At 58.9% G+C, this 21,827-nt stretch overlaps 1 protein-coding gene across 1 annotated transcript in view; it reads right to left on the bottom strand.

The window, feature by feature from the left end:
* LOC308645968 (obscurin-like) overlaps nucleotides 1-21,827 on the bottom strand; it is a 96,978-nt gene that overhangs the window by 35,580 nt on the left and 39,571 nt on the right. The window contains 24 exon segments of the mRNA XM_081288417.1: nucleotides 2,103-2,178; nucleotides 2,363-2,559; nucleotides 3,056-3,328; nucleotides 3,874-3,967; nucleotides 3,971-4,146; nucleotides 4,273-4,530; nucleotides 4,533-4,538; nucleotides 5,177-5,443; nucleotides 6,953-7,216; nucleotides 7,667-7,930; nucleotides 10,813-11,076; nucleotides 12,918-13,181; nucleotides 13,470-13,733; nucleotides 13,830-14,096; nucleotides 14,642-14,908; nucleotides 15,353-15,625; nucleotides 17,397-17,663; nucleotides 17,834-17,993; nucleotides 17,997-18,100; nucleotides 18,711-18,984; nucleotides 19,960-20,225; nucleotides 20,311-20,577; nucleotides 20,664-20,930; nucleotides 21,467-21,736. Coding sequence (XP_081144543.1) covers nucleotides 2,103-2,178; nucleotides 2,363-2,559; nucleotides 3,056-3,328; nucleotides 3,874-3,967; nucleotides 3,971-4,146; nucleotides 4,273-4,530; nucleotides 4,533-4,538; nucleotides 5,177-5,443; nucleotides 6,953-7,216; nucleotides 7,667-7,930; nucleotides 10,813-11,076; nucleotides 12,918-13,181; nucleotides 13,470-13,733; nucleotides 13,830-14,096; nucleotides 14,642-14,908; nucleotides 15,353-15,625; nucleotides 17,397-17,663; nucleotides 17,834-17,993; nucleotides 17,997-18,100; nucleotides 18,711-18,984; nucleotides 19,960-20,225; nucleotides 20,311-20,577; nucleotides 20,664-20,930; nucleotides 21,467-21,736 — 5,349 coding nt within the window.

Below are 21,827 nucleotides of genomic sequence, written 5' to 3'. Positions count from 1 at the left end.
TCAGAAGGGGACCTCTCTGTCCTTGGGGGCACCTTCAATCCCAAGAGGGCACCTCATCCAGTTTTCCTCTGAAGTCCCTCAGCACCAGGGTTCAGGGCCCTGATGCTGGATCCAAATATTCCTGTCCCTGTCACACAGAAGGTCCAAGCTCAGGGCCTTCCCAGATGAATCATGGCTGCCCTCCCGTGCCCTCCATACAGTCTCCATCCTGTCTACCTCCTGATGGACACTCAGGGTGGTTGGAGGAAGAGGATACCAGCATCCACGTCTAATCCTCCCATCCCCACAGGCCAGCCAGTAGGACCAGACAGAGATTTCTTCCACCACCTGCTGCCTAGGGCCAGGCAGGGAGGATGTCACCCCCACCCTGTGCTTCTCTGAGCGCTTTCCACAGGCCATCCTGGGGCCTCCTTGTGAAGACAGAGACACTGTTCAGCTTGGTAAGGCCTAGATGCCTTTACCCCAGGAGGCAGGTCACAAGGGGCAGGTGGGAGTCACTGGCAGACACCAGAGCCCATCAGGACAGTGATGTGCGGGGCAGCCCCCATGCCCACCCCAGCAAGCCCTCCCTCAGAAGCCTCTCCACACTCCTCCCCTTCGATGCACCCCACCAGCACCTGCCTTCCCCAAGTGTACATCTGCACCTCCTTCTCCTGCTCTGCCAACTCCTGGGTCTTGCTCCGAGCAACAGTTCCCAGGCCTGCCTATCACACCCCTACCTGGACATCCATTCACATACCTAAGCCCAGGGCCCTCCCCCTGAGATCACTGTCCTGATGCATAATGAGCCATCTTTCCCAGGCAAGGGACACAGAGCCATGTCACCCCCACATAGTCATCGCCCCAGGAACACACAAGGCCCTTCCTGCACTGCTCCCATTCAGGAAACCCATGACACTTCATCTTCATCACTCAACCTAAGGCACTAAGCAGCCTTTCCCAGCCCCCAGGCCACAGAGCTGACCATATCTGTCTATTCTTTAGGTTTCTGGGGAGGAGAGCATGAGATTCAAACATACACTGTCTCCATGTCCAGCTCCTCCAAGCAGACGGGGAATCCCTGAGGGCAAAACTACCTTTGGACCTCAAGGTCCAGGACTTGACCATGGTAGGGGCTTGCTCAATGGTGAGTAGATAAGTGGTTTGATAGTGGCTGGTATATGTTTGATGGGTGGATGGATGGATAGTTAATGGGTTAGTGGATGGACAGAAGGATAATGAACTGGTGGTAGATGGATGAATGTGTGATAAATGGATGGACAGAGGATGAGTGGAAAGGTATGTGGATAGCTAGATATGGAAGATAGGTAATAGATGAATGGAAAGTGGAGGGATAGATAGATGGATAATGGGTACATGAGTGGACAGTGGACAGATGGTGGTAGTAAATGAATGAATGGTAGATGGATGGATGGTTGATAAATAAACGTATGGATAGAGATGGATGGATGGGAGGGTGGATGGAGAGGTGGTTAATGGGTGGATGGATGAATGGATGATTGGTGTGGACTGATGGGACCAGTCTGAGAGCCAGGAATAGGGTAGCAAGGGAATGCACTCAAGAGTGACCTGTGGAGTCAAGGTACAATCCAAGTTGAAGATTCCTAAAGTCCTGTTTGCATTCTGGGGCCATGTGCACCATGCCTGAGTCCACACAGGTGTCACGCATCAGCTGTTGCATCCACACCTTTGAGCTTGTGTGGTATGCAAGAGAGTTTCAACATGGATGTGTGTGGGCCCACATGGACCATATCAGAAGGACAGGCATTGGAAGATGATGTCCAGAAGACCCTGTCTCCACCTCAGGGTCCAAGGCAGCAAGGCTCTCCTACAGAGAATACCAATCCTGGCCTGTGCTCCCCCCATACACAGCATTCCTCAAGATCTTCACCAGCCTACCCCACTCCATGACTTGAGGGATCAAGGACTGGAAAATTGCTAAGTCTAGGGTTTCTTCCCCACACCAACACACACACACACACACACACACACACACACACACACACACTCACACACACCAGCTACCACTAGGCAAGATGCTGTGGTGCCCAGAAAACAGGCATCCATAGGCCAGGGCCTAGGTATAGGAGAGAGCTGCCCACCTGTGACTTTCAGCTGGGCTTCTGAGCTGCATGAACCCACTTGGAAACTGATGGTTCCCGCATCTTCAGGGGTCACCTGAGGACACAGGGAGGAAGATGCTCAGCCCTGGCCAACTCATCCTGACAGGAAGGACTGGTCCATCTAGCCAGCCCCCAGTGATGGGGCTCATCACCTCCCTAACCCGACCCCCTAGTGGAGGGTCTTTCTGAATGGATCTGGAACCATCCCTGTCCAAGTGGAACAGGTCCCAGAGCCCCACCTTGTGCAGGGTGAGCAAGTGAAGCGTGCCCTGCTCCACGGTGATGTCATTCATCTCGTTGGCCTGCAGAGGTACCCCTCCCAAAGCCCAGCGGGCTTCCTGGCTTGCAGCTCTGGGCAGCCGGCACCGGAAGTGGGCATCCTGGCCTTCATTCAGCTGCATGTCTTGCAGGGGTTCCAGGATGGTCACCTCTGGGACTAGACACAGGGTAGGCATGGGTGTCAGCCTCTGTGTCCAGGATGCTCCCTTCTTTAGCATAGCTTCCATATCCTGGGGGTCCTCCCTGGTGACCCCACCCCAATTCCTGAAGACAGTACATGGGGGTGTGTTATCAGTCCTTCCTCTAGCCAGGGCTCTGACCAAAGGGAAATGCCAAGATGGCTGAAGGCTGGGGCGGCCAGTCTGCAATGACCCCTCATGAAAATCAGGAAAGGGAAACTGGAGCTTTAAAACTGGTAAGCTCTGGGAAGCCCACCACTGCCTGCTCACCAGCATGACTCAGTCTTCAGTCCAGAATCATTCTGTCCTGACTGGGGCTACTAAGAAATGGCCAGTTCATAGTCCCTCTCTCTACCAACACCCAAGGATCCCAAAAGCAGGGACCCTTGCTGTCCACTTCTGTCCCGAACAGAGGCTGGGCCAGGACAGCCTCCCAGGGGCAGTGATAGGGCAGGCCCACCCAGAGCTGGCTACCTCTGACAGTGAGCTGAGCAGAAGATGCATGGCTGCCCACATGGAAGGACACGGTGCCAGCGTCCTCAAGTGTCACACCCTTCAGCTGGAGTGTGTGGATGTAGCCATCCCGAACAGCCACCTCTGTCACCTCGTTGCTCTGCAGTGGCAGGCCCTGGAGGCGCCACTGCACATCTGTGGCCCCAGCCCGTGACACCTCACAGCTGAACTCCACATCCTCGTCAGCCTGCACTTCGGCATCAACCAGGCCCCTCACGATGGTCACCTCAGGCTCTAGTGGGTGGTAAGAAGGGTCCCTTTTCAGGCTGGGCCAGCCCCAGTGCCCCTCTAGAAAGCCTTCCTGGCCACCTAACACTCCTCTGCCTTGTGTGGCATTTGCCAGCTGCTTCACTCAATGAGTCTAGAAATAGCTGGGGCAGCTATCTCCCCAAGGCCAAGGGTACAGCTCTGGTTGCAGGACAGTGGATAGATGCCCTGTTTGGCTCCAACATTGCTGCAGGCCCAGTCCTGGCCAGGTCACCGGGAAAGTAAAACCTTCAGGAAGAGCAGGTAGGTGCCAGAAAGGGCCACCAGGCCAGCTCAGGCCAGTCTGCTGCCAGCTGGGGGGCAGGAGCGAGCACAGCCTTCAGTGCTGCAGGCTTCATGCCTACCCCCATAAAGCCCTTCTCTTGGAGGATCAGAATGGGGGTGGAGTAGCAAGAAGAGAGCCTATAACCTGAGGGACCTCCACCACCCTGTGAGCTGCACTTGTCACAGCCAGGATGCCCCCAGGGGAGCTGTCAGGAAGAGGGTGTGGCACGAGGTCCTGGTTGGCTCACCTCTGACCCTGAGAGAGGCCAAGGTTTTCTGGCCACTCACCACACAGGCATACTCTCCCGTGTCCTTGGTCTCCAGCCCATGGACCAACAGCTCTCACATGGCCCCTTGGTACCGCATCTCATATTTGGGGCCCACAGGCAGCTCCATGCCCTCCTTTAGCCACTGCACAGGGGCCCCTGGCTCAGCCTTGCTCAGCTGGCAACAGAGCCCAGCCACGCCGCCTGCCTCCTGCTCCACGCTCTGCAGCTGGGTCTTGAACTTGGGCTTGGGGGCTGAGGGACAAGAAAGGAAAGCTTAAGACTGCAGGTTCCCACCTCATGTTCGCCTTGAGCAAGGTGCCTGCCCACCCCTGAGGTATGAGGCTGCTGGGGAAGCACAGGGGCCGGTGGGCAGCTCACAGCGGATGGAAAGAGAGGCTGTGGTCTGCGCCTGACCCGCATCGCAGGTGTAGTCTCCCGCATCTTCCTGTTCCGCCCCGCGCACCAGCAGCTCGGCGGCAGAGCCCTCCTGTACCATCTGGTACTTGGCGCAGGGGAAGAGCTGCAGGGAGCCCTTGCGCCACTCCACGCTCGCTCCCGCCTGGCTCAGCTCGCAGCGCAGGTGCGCTGTAGCTCCCTCATCCACCTCTAAGGCCTGCAGCTCCCGGAGGAACCGCAGGGCGCAGCTGCTGGGCAGGAAAGAGAACATGACAGCGAGACCCTGAGCATTTAAGACCCAGAACCGTGTAGGTGGAGAACCACATCCGGGCAAATCCTGGGTCGGACCCACAAGGCATACCCTTGGGAAGAAACAACTGGGGAACTGCATGGGGCAGAGGCAATACCGGCCAGCAAAGCTACCAGAAAGGGAGAGACCCAGGGAAGCGAGGTCCTGGAGCGGATATAGAGAAGCGGAGCACACGGGAGCGGCTTCGCACAGGGGCAGGACCCCCGCACTACGGGGAGGGGGCGGGATCACAGCCACCAGGAGGAATTGGGGGACTGCACAGGAAGAGGCGCCCAACGGGTAAGGGAGAGAGAAAGAGGAAAGGTTAGGTGGTGCTCCCTGTCTGTCCTGGGATCTGGGAGGAACAGGGCCTTGTCCACAGCCTTGTCCTTTGGTCTTGGGGCGCAGGGAGGAACTGGGCGGGCAGAACCACGAGGTGGGAGGAGCGAGCAAAGTTATTAGGGCAGGTCCGCCCCGCCCCACTGAGCCGGGTCCTCTCTGCTGGGACCCCCCCCCCCCCGCCCCTCAGGTTGCAGCCTTGAGGGTCAGCGGGGACTCTGCACCCACGCTAGGCTTCGCCCTGTCTTGTGAAGTCACCTGTGACTGTGAGGGTGGCGCTGGTAGCCTGGGAGCCACAAGCACAACTGTACTCGCCCGCGTCCTCGCGGCGCAGGTCCCGCAGCACCAGCTCGGCGGTGCAGCCTCGCTGCTGCAACTCCCGGCGCCCATCAGCCTGCAGCTCCAGACCGTTCTTGCTCCAGACTACAGTGGCATTGGGAAGGGACAGCTCGCACTGCAACCTGGCTGTGGAGCCCTCCTCAGCCTGCAGGCACTGCAGGGGCTCCCGGAACACAACCTGTGGAACTGCAGATGGGGAGGAGGCAGGGTCAAGATCAGGCACACAGCTGGCCAGAGCTGGGGAGCCCAGGTTCTCCCAGCCCCTTGGCCTACCTCCACAGGACGGGTCTATGTAAGGAGGGAGGTGAGGAAGCTGGGGGCAGAGCAGAGATCTGCCACAGGCTTTTCTAATGGCAGCCTCCCCCTCAGAACCTCTAGCCTTGCCAGAGGGATGTGTCCCCCTTGGACCACCAGAGCAGGGCCAAGTCCAGTCATATAGTCATTTGGCCAGCACAAGACCTTGTCCCACTCCCACCAGACCCCAGGGAAGGGTGATTCTCCCCAAGACCACAGGACAAGGCAAAATCCTTCCCAGACTGTGGACAAGGCCCTGTTCCTCCCAGACCCCAGGACAGGGACAGGAGGCTCAGATCACAGGGCAGGGCTTTGTGTCTCCCCAGGCCAGACCCTAGGGCATGGCTGAGTCCACAGGAAAGGCCATAATTCCCCATTGCAGGCCAGGCTGTCCCAGTAATCCCCAGGCAGGATTGTCCCTCATGCCCCTGAGATGCTAAGGGGCAGCAGGTGCTGACTGCCTCACGTGGACACACTGGCAATCAGGGGCAAGGTGCAGAGCCCAGGCTGGGGAACCTCCCTGGGCATCAGAACCCCCAGGGCCCCCGAAAGAAAATCTTGGGCTATACATGGCATGCAGAGATTGAGGAGGAATGACAAAAGGTGATTAGGAAAACAAGGTGGGAACTCTGTCCCTCGTGACAGCTGGCCATATGAGGTCCCTGGGGAGACTGGCAAGGCACTAGTACACTGGGCAGTGCTATGACAGAAATCCAAGCAGGACAGAGAAACAGCATGAGACAGAGGGAAAGGGCACCCTCCCTCTGGACAACAGGGACAGCATGGCCATGGCTGGACACAGAGCAAAGGCAGAAACCCAAACAAGCCCACAGTCATGGGAGGTCTTTACGGTCAGCACTGCCGAGGTCCTCTCCTGCCCACACACGCACAAGTACTCCCCAGCCTCTGCCACAGTCAGGCCCTGGATCAGCAGCTCACAGCCCCCTCCTGCCTCAGCCTGTACCGGGCCCCACCTCTGAGGGTCTCAGACCCCTTCCTCCACTCCACGGGGGCTGCCTTGCTTAGTTCACACCGCAGAGTGGTCGTGGACCCTTCTGTGGCCTCTTGGCTTCTCAGATCTTCTATGAATCTGACGGGCAGGGCTGGGGAGGGCCAAGCGGTCACTGAGAACATGGGGCCACACACTGCCAGAGGACCATGGTGTGGACAGGTGGGTGGTGGCACAGATGAGGAAGGAAGCAAGTAACCACAGAGGAACAGAGTACGCAGTAGGATGGACATGGACACGAGAAGGAGAGGTGAAAGAAGCCCAGGGGAGGATAGGACAGGTGGCCACGGGGCTGCCACAGGAGCTGGGCCGTGTGTGGATGCAGGAGGTAGGAGGCAGAGACAGGGTAAAGACACCAGCTGGAGGTTCACATGGCCACACAAAGTCTTTACCCCTGACTGTCAGCATGGCCGAGGTCCTCTCCTGCCCACATACACACGAGTACTCCCCGACATCTTCCCGGGCCAGGCCCTGGATCTGCAGCTCACACACAGTCCCGTCCTGCCTCAGGAGAAGTCTGTCCCCACTGGTGAGGGTCTTCACACCCTTCCTCCACTCCACAGGGGCCTCTCTGCTCAGCACACACTGCAGCATTGCCGTGGCCCCTTCCACAGCCTCTTCATTCCTCAGACCCTTTGTGAACTTGGCAGGCAGGGCTGGTGGCCAGAAAGACATGGATGCAATCATGCTCTGCAGGCACGTGGAGAGGATGGACGTGGACAACAGAAAGGACATGAAACGCAACTGTACATAAGCCCCCTGCTGGGTGTGCTGGGCACCAGGGCCTTCATCTTTCCCCAATGCAGCCTGAGCACATGTGGCCCTGGCCCACTCTGAGGCCTCCGCAGGCCTCCCTGTGAACCTGACGTGCAAGGCCAGGGAGGGTCTGAAACACATGAAGAACCTCAGGTGTGTTGGGGAACTTCAGGGGACAGAACATGACAATAATGAGGACAAGAGACAGACTGACAGACCAGCTGGCTCCGATCCCATGCAGGGGTAAGAGGGTGTCACAGACCCGGAAGAGAAGGTAGACTGAGTGACAGTTGACATGAGGTCAGTATGTGAACACCAGAACACAGATTACTCCGCCACATAGTCTTTACCCCTCACAGTCAATGTGGCTGCTGTCTTCTCCTCCCCACACACGCACGAGTGCTCCCCAGCATCAGTTGTGGCCAGGCCAGAGATCTGCAGCTCACACACAGCCCCGTCCTGCCTCAGGAGAAGTCTGTCCCCACTGGTGAGGGTCTTCACACCCTTCCTCCACTCCACAGGAGCCTTTCTGTTGAGTTCACACCTCAGTGTGGCTGTGGTCCCTTCCATGGCCTCCCTGGACTTCAGATTTTCAGTGAATCGTGCAGGCAGGGCTAGGAAGGATCACATGGACAGAGGCCATCAAACCTTCTGCAGGTTCTGAGGTCAAGACCCGAACATCAAGGAAGGAAAATAAAGCAGGACGCCTGGAGGGTCATAGGAGTGGGAGATCCGTGAGGGTCTGAGTGAGGTCCTGAACGCGCCTGCTCCTGATCAGGTGGCTGGGAGCAGTGCTCCGTTCCAGGTCCTCCTTCTTCAAGGGCATCTTGCCCACCCACAACTTCTCATTGCCGGGAAGCACACCAGGTGCCTAGAGCTGTGAGCTCACGTCTGTACCACGTGGTGACCCCTCTCCCTGGACCCTGTGGGAGGCAGCTCCCAGTTGTGAGCCTCCCTGCCTAACAAGTGGGATTCTCACTGCAGGATCCAGCCACACTGTCAGCAGGTCCCACAAGAACTACAAACGGCTTTCGAGCTGGATGGCGGCCAGAGTCTGGAAGACTTTTGAGGTATATGCTAGAAAAATCCCAGCTAGCCAGAAAGGGCCTGACAGAGGAAATACAGACACTAACAGTGCTTCTGGCCAGGACTAGATGGACACAGGGAAACACTCGTGGGGAGTGGAAGAAAGGTGATCCTAGCTATGAAGTGGCACAGAAGTGGCCAGATTGTGCTCCAGTGTTCTGTGGAGGGCAGCAGTGGGAAACAGCAGGACCAGATGGATGTCCAGCTGGGAGACAGCTAAGCCAAGTGTGGCAGGCATGGCCTGCTGTCTCCCTATGGCTCACAGGAGAGTGTGAGAAGGCAGAACTGTCCATCAACAAGGAACCAGCCCCGAAGACTTAGAAAACACCTGGATCCACAGTGAAGAGAGTGGGAGATGCCCTGAGAGCGTCAGGCGTGGCTGAGCACCTGCTAAGGGGACTCACGGGTGGCTGGTGACCAGGCAGCTCCTCCCCCGGAGCCAAGACTGCCAAGGATAACAGGAAAGCCCTGCGCAGGACACACGTGCCAGAGGTGTGACACTCGACAACTGCGAGGCAGAACAGAGGTCCTAAAGATACACACATGGTTGGAGACTGGCGATGGGACCCAGGGTGCTCTACCACCACGCCACATCCCCGGCCCTTTTGAGTTTTTATATGAGACAGGGTCCTGCTAAGTTGCTTAGGGCCTCACTAAGTTGCCGAGACTGGCCTCAAACTTTCCATCCTCCTGCCGCAGGTTCCTGAGTCACTCAGATTACAGGCATGGATCACCATGTCTGGCTGAAAACGTTATAGGAGCAGGAATGCTGGCAGTGTGGACTGCAGGGACAGCAGTCAAGTGAGATGAAGGACACTGCCACAGGATGAGCACAGCCACTAGCCACACACATGGGCTTCCCCTCAAGCAAAAGACGGCCATGAAGGTGGTCAGAGTGGCAGGAGTACCACTGCCACAGGCCTGGAAGAGCATGAGGCTGTCCCCTGCTCGGTTTCAGAGGACCGGCCAGCTCCACTCAGGCTGGGGGCAGACTTCAACCTTGGTAGGTTTGCAGGACAGAGCACCAAGTCAAAGTAGAGTGCTGTCCAGCCCTGAAATCCAGGGAGCTTGGTCCTGCTGTTCCCGACTGTCTGGACTCGTGACCCACATCCTTGTTCCTGCTCCTCTGAGGGTCTGTCCCACACTGGGCCCACCACGCTTTGGAAGCACGTGCCTTGCCTAGCTCTAGTCACAGCCAGGGAGGAACTCTGCCCTGGGGTGAGCTGGAACCCAGTCTCAACCTGGGGACATTCAGATGAGACTGGACAAGGTCGGATGCTGGGTGGGGCTAACTCAGTGTATTTTGCATGTGAGAAGGACCTGAACCTGGGGGGGGGGGTCACTGGTGGATGCCACAGGTTGGAGTCCTAACCTGGAATCTCAGAACATGATTGTTCAAGGAGGAAGAAGGTCATCAGGTGGCCCAAATCCAAGGTGACCAGTACCCATAGAGGAAGAGATGAGGACACAGGGGGAAAGATGGCATCTGCAAGCCCTGGAGTGGCCTCAGGAGGGACCAGCCCTGCTGAGAAGCTGTGATGGACGATGGCCTCCAGAGCTGGAAGAGACATGCCCCTGTCCTTTGAGCCACCCAGTCTGTGGCACCTCCTTAGAGCAGCCTGAGTGGACCAAGGCAGCAGCCCTTCACTATTGCTCCCCAGGTCTCTGCCCTGCACCCCTGGAGTCTACTCTGACTCTGGCCCAGGACATCCCTGGAGCACACCTGGGAGGGACCACCCAGAAGGATGGCAGGGAATCAGAGGACATCATCAAGAGACACAGGGAAGCCATAGACCACCTGATAAGGGGACAGGAGACAGGAGGCACGGGGAAGCCACAGTGGCCATTACCCTTCACGGTCAGCGTGGCCGAGGTCCTCTCCTGCCCACACATGCACGAGTAATCCCCAGCCTCTGCCACAGTCAGGCCCTGGATCTGCAGCTCACACGTGGCCCCCTCCTGCCTCAGCCTGTACAGGTCCCCATCCCTGAGGGTCTCAGACCCCTTCCTCCACTCCACAGGGGCCACCTTGCTCAGCTTACACCGCAGAGTGACCATGGACCTTTCTGTGGCCTCTTGACTTCTCAGGTCTCCTATGAATCTGGCAGGCAAGGCTGAGGAGGGCCAAGTGATCACTGAGAACATGGGGCAGTCTGGAGGACTCCAAAGGCACATGTGATCCACAAAGAACCACACACATAGCCACACGGTGTGGATGGTGAACTAATGTACAAATGTGGAGGGAAGTGGCCAGAGGGGAGGACAACACAGCACATGAACAAGAGCAGGAGGACCCCAGGCAGAGGACAGGGCCACAGACCATGCAGGAGCAGTACTACAAATGGAGCAGAAAGTGGCAGTGGACGACACAAAAATGCCAAGCCACAACCCATGAGGACACATTCTTTACCCCTGATGGTCAGCGTGGCAGAGGTCCTCTCCTGCCCACACATGCAGGAGTACTCCCCAGCATCTTCCAGAGCCAGGCCCCGGATCTGCAGCTCACACATGGCTCCCTCCTGTCGCAGGCTGTGTCTGTGGCCTTCCCTGAGGGTCTCTGTTCCTTTCCTCCACACCACAGCTGTTTCTTTGCTCAGCTTACACCGCAGAGTGGCCGTGGCCCCTTCCACGGCCTCCTCATTCCTCAGACCCTCTGTGAACCTGGCAGGCAGGGCTGGGGGCCAGAAAGACATGGATGCAATTATGCTCTTTGAGTGCACAGAAGAGACAGGACACAGACAGTACAGAGAGGACGTGAGCCCAGCTGGACATGTCCGGTGCTGGGCTGCTCAGCACCAGCTGTGGGCTGAGGCTTCCCGTGGTCTTGCCCGCATGCTTCCCAGCCAGGGTCTGTTCCAAGCATCCACAGACCTCATGCCTGGCATAAACGGGACTGGCCTGAGGAGGCCACAAAGAACACCAGGGTCTCTGCAGAACACATGGGGTAAGACACGGCACTCAGCAAGGGAGACAACCTGGAAACAGGAATGGAAGCACCAGACCCAGGCGGCCCAGGGGGTTGGACAGCAGACTGGCTGTCCATTCATGTGGAGGCCAGTGAGACGTGGAAGAGGGCCTCAGCATGAGGACAGGCCCACAGAAGGACACAGGACCCAGACGGATGGGCAGGAACATGGGTTGGAAGGGCCGTGCCCCTCCACAGTGTCCTCTGTGGCCTGGCCCAGCTCAGATTCTGTACAGCACCAGACTGAAGGGCCTAGCCTGGCCACAACCTCTCTGAAGCTCTCTGTAACAGCTGTTCTCTGATCTTGATAGATGACTGGGGACATCGACAGCCTGTCTGAAACTCTCCCATAATCACACCCGACTCCATCTTCCAGAGCAAACCAAGAAAAGGAGCATCCTGGCCAGGGAGAGAAGCCCCCACTCTCCTCCTGGAACTGTCACCCTGGAGCATATAGCCACAGAGCCCATGCCCATTGTTCACAGTGCCAGCAAGCTCGCCTCCACAGCAGAGTTGATGAGATAACCCACAACTGAACAACAGCCCATCCACGGCAGCACATGGGTGGGTAGCCCCCACAGAGAAGGGAGGACAGCTTGGCTCCTGGGGCCCTCCAGCCACCAGCCCAGGTCCATCCACCCCAGGGGCTTCAGGGCAACAGTGCCTCGGAGCATCCTAGAAAGTGAAGCACTCTCTGGAAGGGCCCAGGAGGGCTGTGCACCTCTGGTCCTTCCTGGGCCATGCCCAGTTCTGGAAGCAGCTCTCAGGTGGTCAGCAGGGTCCCACTTCCCAGCCACAGGCAGCGCTCCCTGAGTTGAGGGAGGGAGCATCTTCCCGGTGGCCTCCCTCCAGCGTCCTGCAGCAACACGGTGGGCTTTGGTGTGCACATGCTTCTGTCACACCGGGGTCTACCTCTGTGCAGGAACACGTTCTGTCCATGCTCCAACATGTCATGGCACTGGGGCGTCTCCACAGAGGTCACCAACATCCGTGCACATTGTGGGGCCTCCACTACAGGTGGAGGTGAACAGATGGCCATGCCCTGCCCCACAATACACTTTACTGCCCCAGGAGTCCCTCCCTGACTCTTGACATGGGAGCAGAGACAGCAGCATCCTGGGTGAGAGGCCCCTCACAGCTGGGGGAGATCCTTCCCGCCACACTGAACAGACACTGGGGCCCTCACCTGCCCTTCAGACGGCCCCAATGCAGGCAGCTGCCCTGGCTGCAGGGACGCCTGTCAGAGTACCCTCCACTTGCTCCTCCTCTGTCTCCCACCCACCCCTTCTCCAGCGTGCACTCCTTGAAGGCCTCCTGCACCATCTTAATGCTTTGGCCTCACCCACATTCTCCATCCCAGGCTGTGACCCACGGGGCCGGGAGAAGCCCACTCTCTGCTGCTCTGGGTCTGAGCAGGCCCCACAGTGCAAGTGTGAGAGAAGCCTGAGAGCACACAGCAGTGGAGGATACAGCAGACACGGCACACAGGGAACCTGAGACTGTCTTCAGACACACAGCAGCCAGTGTCTGAGGACACACATGGTCCTTACCCCTGACGGTCAGCGTGGCCGAGGTCCTCTCCTGCCCACATACACACGAGTACTCCCCGCCGTCCTCCTCAACCAGGCCCTGGATCTGCAGCTCACACACAGCCCCCTCCTGCCTCAGGCTCAGTCTCTCCCCATCTGTGAGGGCCTCTGTCCCCTTCCTCCACTCCACGGGGGCCGCCTTGCTCAGCTCGCAGCGCAGCATGGCCGTGGCCCCTTCCGTGGCCTCCCTACTCCTCAGTCTTCCTACGAAGTGGGCGGGCAGAGCTGGGGAGGGTCAGAAGACACAGGGCCTCAGGTTCACTGTGATGTTGGGAGATGTTTGTCTGGTCAGACAAAGGACAAGATGAGCCAGCAGGGTAACAGGGGAGGCCACAGTGACATCAGGGACACTGGCCATGGCCACTGGAGTCTCCTGGTTCATGACAGCCCAGGAAGGACCCTGTGGTCCACAAGAGGAGGGTGGCACAGACGGGAGGGAAAGGGACAAGCTGATGGAGAGTGGGGTCCATACTTGGTACCAAGACACTCCTGCACAGCCACAGTGGTCCTTACCCCTGACGGTCAGAGTGGCCGAGGTCCTCTCCTGCCCACACACACACGAATACTCCCCAGCATCCTCTTCTGCCAGGCCCTGGATCTGCAGCTCACACACAGCCCCCTCCTGCTTCAGGCTCAGTCTGTCCCCATCTGTGAGGGGCTCTGTCCCCTTCCTCCACTCCACAAGGGCCGCCTTGCTCAGCTCGCAGCGCAGCGTGGCTGTGGCCCCTTCCATGGCCTCCTTATTTCTCAGTTTTCCTATGAACTGGGCAGACAGGGCTGAAGGGACCAAAGACACAGAGAACATCATTTTGTTCTGCAGTGGCAAGCAGCCAGTCCAGCTATGTGGGCAGGCAGGCAGGCAGAGGTGCTCACCCTTCACAGAGAGTGTTGCTGAGGTCGTCTGGTCCCCGAAGGAGCAGGAATACTTGCCCCCGTCCTGGGGCTGCAGGTCCCGGATGACCAGCTCCAGCACAGCACCCTCCTGGCGCAGGCTGTACTTGCTGCTGGACCTCAGGACATCTTCCCCATGGCGCCACTCCACGGGCGCCGCCACCGAGGAGAGCACACAGCGCAGCGTGGCGGCACCACCCTCCGGCAGCTCCAAGTCCCTCAGCGCCTCCCGGAACCTAACTGGCCGAGCTACAGAGAGACATGCTCTGCTCACCTCCCTGAGCAGGAACCCCCAGCCACAAGGTTCTCAGCCAGGGTGGGGGTGGTCCCAGCCCTGCTGCCGCACTCCTGAAGGGTCACAGGAGGCAGGCCAGCAGGGCAGGCACACGGCAGACCTGCGGCAGACCAGCATGCCCCAAGAATTGGGTGCCGGAGCCTGACCCAGGACCTCCAGACACAGTGTGGGAGGCAGATAATTAGAAGTGGACCCTAATTCCAGACACACATAGAACATGCAGGCGGGCGGCTTCAGAAGGCACCAGCCCTGCAACCTGCAACCTCGAGACCCTAAGCCTCCAGGCTGGGAGGTGAGGTCCTGGTTCCCATCCGCCCAGGCTGGGGCAGCCCAAGCAATCTGAGGCCAGCCAAGGGGCCAGAAAGCCAGGGAGCCAGGAGCGAGGCAGGTCAGCAGCAGGAGGGCAGCCATGCAGTTCAGGCCACCCACCGACATGGACACCCATGCACCCCAGCCCTTGCCTGCCAGGTAGACTGGGAGCCACAGGCACTGAGCTCACCTTGGACCCTGACAATGGAGCTGCTCCAGGCCCCGCCAGCCTCACACTTATATCGCCCACCATCCTGCGGGGTGGCACCTGTGATGACCAGCTGGGCACAGCAGCCCTCGTAGCTCAGCTGGCACCGGGCAGATGGCCGCAGCATCTTCCCATCCTTGGTCCAGTGCACGGGGGTGTCAGGAGCAGTGGTCTCACACGTGAGGGTCAAGTCCTCGCCTTCTGTGACTGTGGCATCTGTGAGCTCCCGGGAAAAGATGCTCGGCTTCTCTGGGGGAAGAGAAAGGAGCCAAGGGTCCCTGGGGCTGTGGTGTTACTGCAAGAGGGGCCCCTGCTGCAGATGGTCATCATCTTGTCCATGTCTGCCACTGCCTCGGGCTGCAGCCACAGACGGGAACGCTGAGGGGACAGGGTGGGCTCTGTGTGGCTCTCGCCCTGGCAGGGAGCAGGCCACCTTGAGACATGCTGACCAGGATTCTGAGCATTACCGAGGGGCGTTTATCCCAAATAGCACCAGTGCACACACCTGCCTTCCTAGGATCCCCATGCTGAGGACAGCTAGTCTCACGTCACCATGAGTCTGCACCCAAGCTCAGAAATGACTCAGCTGCCACTTGAGCTGTTGCCCACCCTCCTCAAAGCTGTACCCTGAGCAGCATGAACAGTATGACATCCCCACCCCAAATGGCCCTGGCCTTGAGGTACAAAACCTACCAGTGACCCGCAGGGTGGCCGAGGTCCTCTGGTCACCCGCCTCAAAGTAGATAGTACCCGAGTCCTTGAGCGCCAGCTGCCGCAGGGTGAGCACATGGTACCCCCCAGGCTGGACCACGATTTCATTGAGCTCATTGGCATGCAAGGGTGTCTCGTCCAGGAACCAGCGCACAGGCCCATGGTCAGCAGGGGCAACACGGCAGCAGAATGTGGCTGAGGAGCCCTCGTGCACTTCCATGTCCTGCAGTTCCTCCGTGATGAGCACCCTCTGCCCTGCAGGGCACAGACAGCCATCAGGGCCTGCTACTCAGGGAAGTCTGCTCTCTCCAGACCCAAGGAGGGCTCCCAGCAGCAAGCAAGTGACTGGTTAGCCAGTCAGGGTTGACAACAGGATGCACGTGGGAGCTGAACAGTGCAGAACAGTCTGACTCAGGGTGACTTCTGAGTCCCAGTCCCATCTCCCAGCTCAGGTCTGCAAGGCTCTCGACACCATTCTGCCATCCCCAGAAGACAGACCCAGAAAGAACTTCTAGCAAAATTGGCCCTGGATGCCAGCCCAGGATGCCAGAGCCAGGTGAAGGATGGTCAGGAGGGCTGGGACGCACTTGTCCTGATGCTGGTGGTACATCCTGCAACCCAGGCCACCACAGACCCTTTTAGTTCCAACTTACCTGTCTGCAAAGCAAGAAAAATGGTGGCTCTCACCCAGTACATCAGATGCAAACAAGCCCTCACAACCATTGTGAAAGGCCATGATCCAGGAGGAACGCTCCTTGAGACACTGACAAAACCAGAGCTGGAAGTTTCCCCAGGGAAGGCTCTGCCTGCCCATCTCAGATGGGCACATTCTCAACACCTCCCAGTCCTACACCTCACACCCAGCAGCTCAGTCCGTTCTTTCAGACCACAGCACTACAAACCAGACCTCTGACAGAACACCTGCAGAGCAGTGGCCTCCACCTACGCAGAAGCCAGCACCTGCGTGGGGTCTCCAAGGCCACCAACTCTGGACCTGGCTATCTCCCTGCTGTGCCCTAAAGCCTTCCCCTGGCCTTAGCTTCCCTGGCATATGCTTAGTTTACCATGGCCCTGCAATGCTCCGCTCTTCTGAGTAACATCGTTATTCTTTGGAGAATCTCCCTCCACCTGTTTAGACATCTACTGTCACAGGCACACTAACAGCTCCACCCTGGGAACACCTGGGCTCCCTGCTGTCAGCATCTGGGTCAGGTTGCCCCTCTGGTGGGCAGGGAGAGGGAAAAAGGTGTGCAGGCCCAGAGCAGAGTGCGCCTGAGCCCTGGAGGAACATGCAGCAGGCAAGGACAGCTCCAGGGGAAGAAGCCATCGACCTACCCACAGAAAGGCACAGGGAGCACCCCAGAGGCCCCCAGCTCATCCCCTCTACCTCAGAGATGGAGAGGCTGGGCCGGCCAAGCAGAGCCTCTAGGGTCAGTTTCAATAAGGCCCACCTGAGCCCCCGAGGTGCTGAAAGCCAGTGCTGAGGGCCATTGCCAAGTAGGAATGACGCATCGAAATTTCCTTGCCAGCGTACCCCATGTTAAATGGACTTGCCTTGGAATTTCGCTGTTGACATTGCATGTAAGGTGACCTTGCTCAAGGACCAGGGCGGATCCGGGTTTAGAGCTGATCAGGTTTGAGAAAGTATCCCCCGTCCTTGGGTTTAGGGCGTTCCCGGTTTAAGACAAGTTTAAGGCGTTCCCGGTTTAAGACAGTATGGGTTTTAGGGAAGTTGGAGGTTGAAGATTATTGCTGCTGGAAATAGGGCGTTCCTGCTACCTGAGCTCCCGTTGGGTTCTCGTGAGATTCAGAAAGTATTTTGGGAAAAAAGCCTTGTGGAGTAGGTGAATTGGGCGGCGGCAGAACTGGGATTGCCCCAGAACGTGTGTAGAGGCCGGTGTGAGTTTGGGAATAAAGAATTGCTGTTTGAATCTACAAGGTGTGTGGTGGCTCGTGATTCTGTGCCCAGCCAAGACTGCGGCAAGCCAGGGCACACATGAGCACTGTGGCTGCACCAGCCACTCACCTTGCACCAGGAGCCGGGCCTGGGACTGGGCCTGCCCAATGTCACAGGTGTAGGTGTCACTGTCCGTCTTCTCCAGGGTGCGGATGGTGAGCCGCAGGGCCAAGCCCTCCTGGCTCAACATGTGCTTCCCCGAGGCCCGCAGTTCCTTGAGGCCCTTGCGCCACGTCACAGTGGATGCCGGGAGCTCCGTCTTGCACTCGAACACGGCTGTGCCCTTCTCCTCCACCTGCAGGTCAACCAGCTCCTCTGTAAACCTGTTGGCCTTTTCTGGGAGAGAAGACAGAAGAGGTGAGTGTAAAGCTTGCATACATCCCAGGCCAGCCTTGTCCCTCCTGCCTGCCGTGGAAGCAGAGCCCTGAGAGAGACCTCTCCTGCTCTGAGGCAGGGGTCCTGGGCATGCCAAGGGAGAGCTGCTGTGGGGCCGTGTGGGCACTCACCGTCCACACGGAGTCTGGCTGTGCTCTTAGAAGCGTCCGTCTCACACGTGTATGTGCCAGAGTCCTTGAGAGAGGCTCCATGGACGACCAGCACAGCCCGCGTGCCTTCGCGGAGCAGCTTGTACTTCTGACTCTCGCGGATGGCCTTCCCATCCTTCAGCTAGTGCACAGGGGTGCCTGCCCTCGACAGTTCACAAGTGAGCACCACGTCCTCCCCCAACGTGGCCTGCTGGTCTTCTAGGGGCTTCGTGATGTCCACTGGCCTCTCTGAAGGGAACAAAAGTGTCTACCCAGGAAGCACAGACATGCTCAGCCAGGGGCAGGGGCAGGGGTGGGCATTGGGAGCGTCCATTTCAAGACCAACACCACAGAGCCTGGACCCCAGGCCCCAGGAGCCTCCAACACTGACTTGCCAGGAGCCCTGGCCACCAGGGGAAAGCACCCAGCACAGCAGTGCTCAGGCCACTCCTGAGACCCAACACTGAGCCTGCAGTGTGCACCAGGCATGTATACCAAGAGCACAGGTCCAGACCGCTGGGAACCTCCCAGCCAAGCATAGACCCTGTGGCCCTGGCTCAAGAGTCGCAGGATAGTAGGGTAAGCCATGTGCATTAGGAACCCCAGCCAGGAGAGCAGTCAGATTAAGACCCAAACCCTGGGCCTGGCCCAGGGACACTAGCTCAGAGTGACCCCCTCAGAGGGCCAGAATCTCTTCCAGGTCCAGCAGGTGCCTCTATGCCCCCACATCCTTTAAAGGAAAGCTCACTGAGGGCTGGGGTCAGTCCCTCAACCACTCCTGACCACCTGGAGAGGGTCTCAGGCTCAGCAGCCTGGGGGCCTCTGGTGACAAGTCCCCAACTGGGTTCATCACACTCACCTTTTACGACAAGTGAGGCCTTAGAGGTGAGACCCCGCACAGAGAAGACCACTTCCCCAGCATCGCTGAGCGCAGCTTCTTGGATGGTCAGGGTGTATTTGCGGCCCTGGCGTGCTGCCCGGAAGTGGCCAGAGCTGCCCACTGTCTTCCCACCAACAGTCCACATGGCCAGGTCGCCTGCACTCTCGTGGGACAGGATGCACTCGAAGCTGCAGCTGTCCCCCTCCAGCACCTCCACCGTCTTCAGCCTCTTGGTGATGCCCACGTGCAGGTCTGCAAGCCACAGAGACTCCTCAGGCCAGAGCCAGACACCGGCAGCACTGCCCATGCAAGACCCCAGGCAGGGCTGGCCCCAGCAGGTGGGCTGGCCCCCTGCCCCCAGGCCCAGGACCTATGCAGGGCACGATCACCAAATCATGATGCACCCTTGGCCTGGGGCTGGCCATGTCCTGGTGCCTGTGTAGCCAGTGGCTATAAGCTCCAAAGAAGGGGAAGCAAGGACCACCCACATTTCCCACCACTCACAAACCCCAAGGGAAAAAGGACAGGAGCCCCAGGAGAAAAGCCTTCAGACAGCATGAGCCCCACTCTGTGACAAACACTCCACCCCCCTCTCCTTTCCTGTCTCATCAGAAACCACCAAGGCCAACCTGGGCCAGCAGCCACAAGGTCAGTAAATTAGTGGGCCTGCCAACCACACACCCTGGAAACAGAATATGTTAGGGACTAAGCTCAGGATGACCAGACACTGAACCTGGATAGGGGGTGCTGGCCCTGCAGTTGGAACCCAACCCTAGATGAAAAGGATGCACTCAAAAGACCCAAGAGTTCAGGGTTCAGGGTTGGGTCTGGCTCCTTAAGAAGGGAAGTGCATGTCATCTGTGTGCAGCTGCCCTCACTGCATGACCAGGCTTTGCCCTTGGCCAGGGAGCCCTTCCTAGGCACGCCCTGCCCGGACCCTGAATTATTGGTTTCTGCTCAGAAACCTGCTCCTGCAGCACAAAGCAATGTCTCTGCCGACCTCAGCCCCTAGGCATATCCAGAGAGTCTCCTATCCCCCTGCCTGTCCACTCTGGGACCTCACAGGACCTCCGCAAGCACCAGCCACAGTGGGAGCTCCCAACTTCTCCCGGCTCTGCAAAGCAGCCCCGGGGTCTTGGAGAGCAGCATGGGCCTCTTGGGATGCAGGAAGACCACCATGTGCCAACCCTTCCCACACACCACCTCGGCCAGCCCTTGGCCACGCATCATGCACGCTGACCCGGGCCCGGGTCTCCTCACTGCCCACATGGCAGGTGTACAGGCCAGCATCCTCGTGGCTCAGGTCATGCACCACGAGGCCCCGTGTGCCCGCCATGTGCAGGAAGTCGTACTTGTTGCTGGGACCAAGTTCCACGCCATCTTTGCGCCAAACCACACGGGCCTCGGAGTCTGACACTTCGCATTGCAGGGCCAGCGTGCCACACTCCTCCACGGACACATCGTCCAGTGCTTTCAGGAACACCACTGGCTTGGCTGCAGGGAAGATGGGGCTGGTGAGGGAAGCCTGATACCTGTCCGTGAACAGAGGGGACCCATAGACCCCACAAGCACAGCTCACCTCGGACAACCAGGCAGGCAGTAGAGGACACCTTGGGGGAGCTGGCGCGCACGGTGCCTGCATCAGCCCGCCGGACGCTCTTCAGCACTAGTGTGTGGCGGTGGCCCTCATGGCTGATCTCGTGGAAGCTGTCGTTGTACAGGGGTGTTCCGTTGAGCGACCACTCCACCTCCTCATCCTCGCGGGACAGCTCGCACGAGAAGCACACCCGCTCCTCCTCGGTGGCCTCAGCATCCTGCAGCGGCTGCGTCACTGTCACGTCCCGAGCTAGAAGGCACACACTGGGCCTTAGTGCTGCCCACGGCCACAGCCCACCCCAGGCCCTCCCATGGCCTGCCCACCTCATGTCCTACCTTCCACAGTGACCTCAGCACTGCTCTGAGCATTGCCTGCCTGGCACCGGTAGGTGCCAGCATCAGCAGGGGTGAGCCGGAGAATGCGCAGCTCTGCCATCTGGCCCTCCAGCGTCATCTTGTATTTGTCCGACGGGGCCAGCGGTGTGTCCTCCTTATACCACTGCACGGCCTTAGGGGCCGGCCTGAAGTCACAGGACAGGACCACCGACTGCAGCTCACGCCCGGCCTTGGGCTCCAGTGGCCGGGTCAGCACCACCGGGATGTCTATAGCGGGAATAAGGCAGGGCTGTGGGGCCACAGGACTGGGTGCCCTGGGTCTGAGCTATATTCTTCTGTAGTCTTCTACCCACACCACTGAGTCCACGTTCTGCCCTGCACATCATGACCTGCCCCTCCTCTCCTGCCCCACTCTGCTCCACATGCCCCTCCCTGTCCCCAAGATACCCCGCACCCCACACACCTACCCATGTATGCCCTGGCCCCACACATCCTGCCCTGCCCTGCCCCAGTGCTTGCACCCTGCTCTGCAGGCCTCTGACCACTGGTTCCCAACCCTGCACCAGCTCCAGCCAAAATCTCCCATGCCCTGATCCTTCCCCCAACAAACCACTGAGCTGTGTCCACCCACCACCCCGGGCCCAGGTACCACAAGCACCATGGTGTGCCCAGCCCTTACATACATCCTGCCCACCTTGTCCTGTGCATCCCCACACACCCCCACCTTGTGAGCCCAGGCCATAATTACCCACCATCTGAGCCACGCCCACTGGAGGCCCTGAGCCATGCCCACCTCAGCTTACCTGAGACAACCAGGCGGGCAGAGGAGCGGGACTTGCCAATGGTGAAGTGCACAGGCCCAGTCATAGTGGAGCAGGTCCTCCGCAGGGTCAGCCGGTGCACCGTTCCCTCCTGCTCCAGGCCCACATTCGCCCCTGCCTGCAGCACAGTCTTGCCCAGAAGCCACTTGGGTGGCCTCACGGAGGGAATGGAAGTCTCACACTCGAACCAGGCAGGAGCAGGCTCCATCACGGTCACATCCTGCAGGCCCCGTATGATGGTGATGGACTGCTCTGTGGGAGAGGAGGTAGTCACGGTGGACCTGGAGGCTGGACCTGTCCACCCCCGCAGGCTCTGAGGTCCTTGCTGAACACAAACCTTCCC

This window comes from Spermophilus citellus (assembly GCF_964194105.1).
Source record: "Spermophilus citellus genome assembly, chromosome: 1".
Taxonomy (NCBI): domain Eukaryota; kingdom Metazoa; phylum Chordata; class Mammalia; order Rodentia; family Sciuridae; genus Spermophilus; species Spermophilus citellus.
Note: the sequence above shows the minus strand (reverse complement) of the source record. Positions and strands in the feature narration are given on the sequence as shown.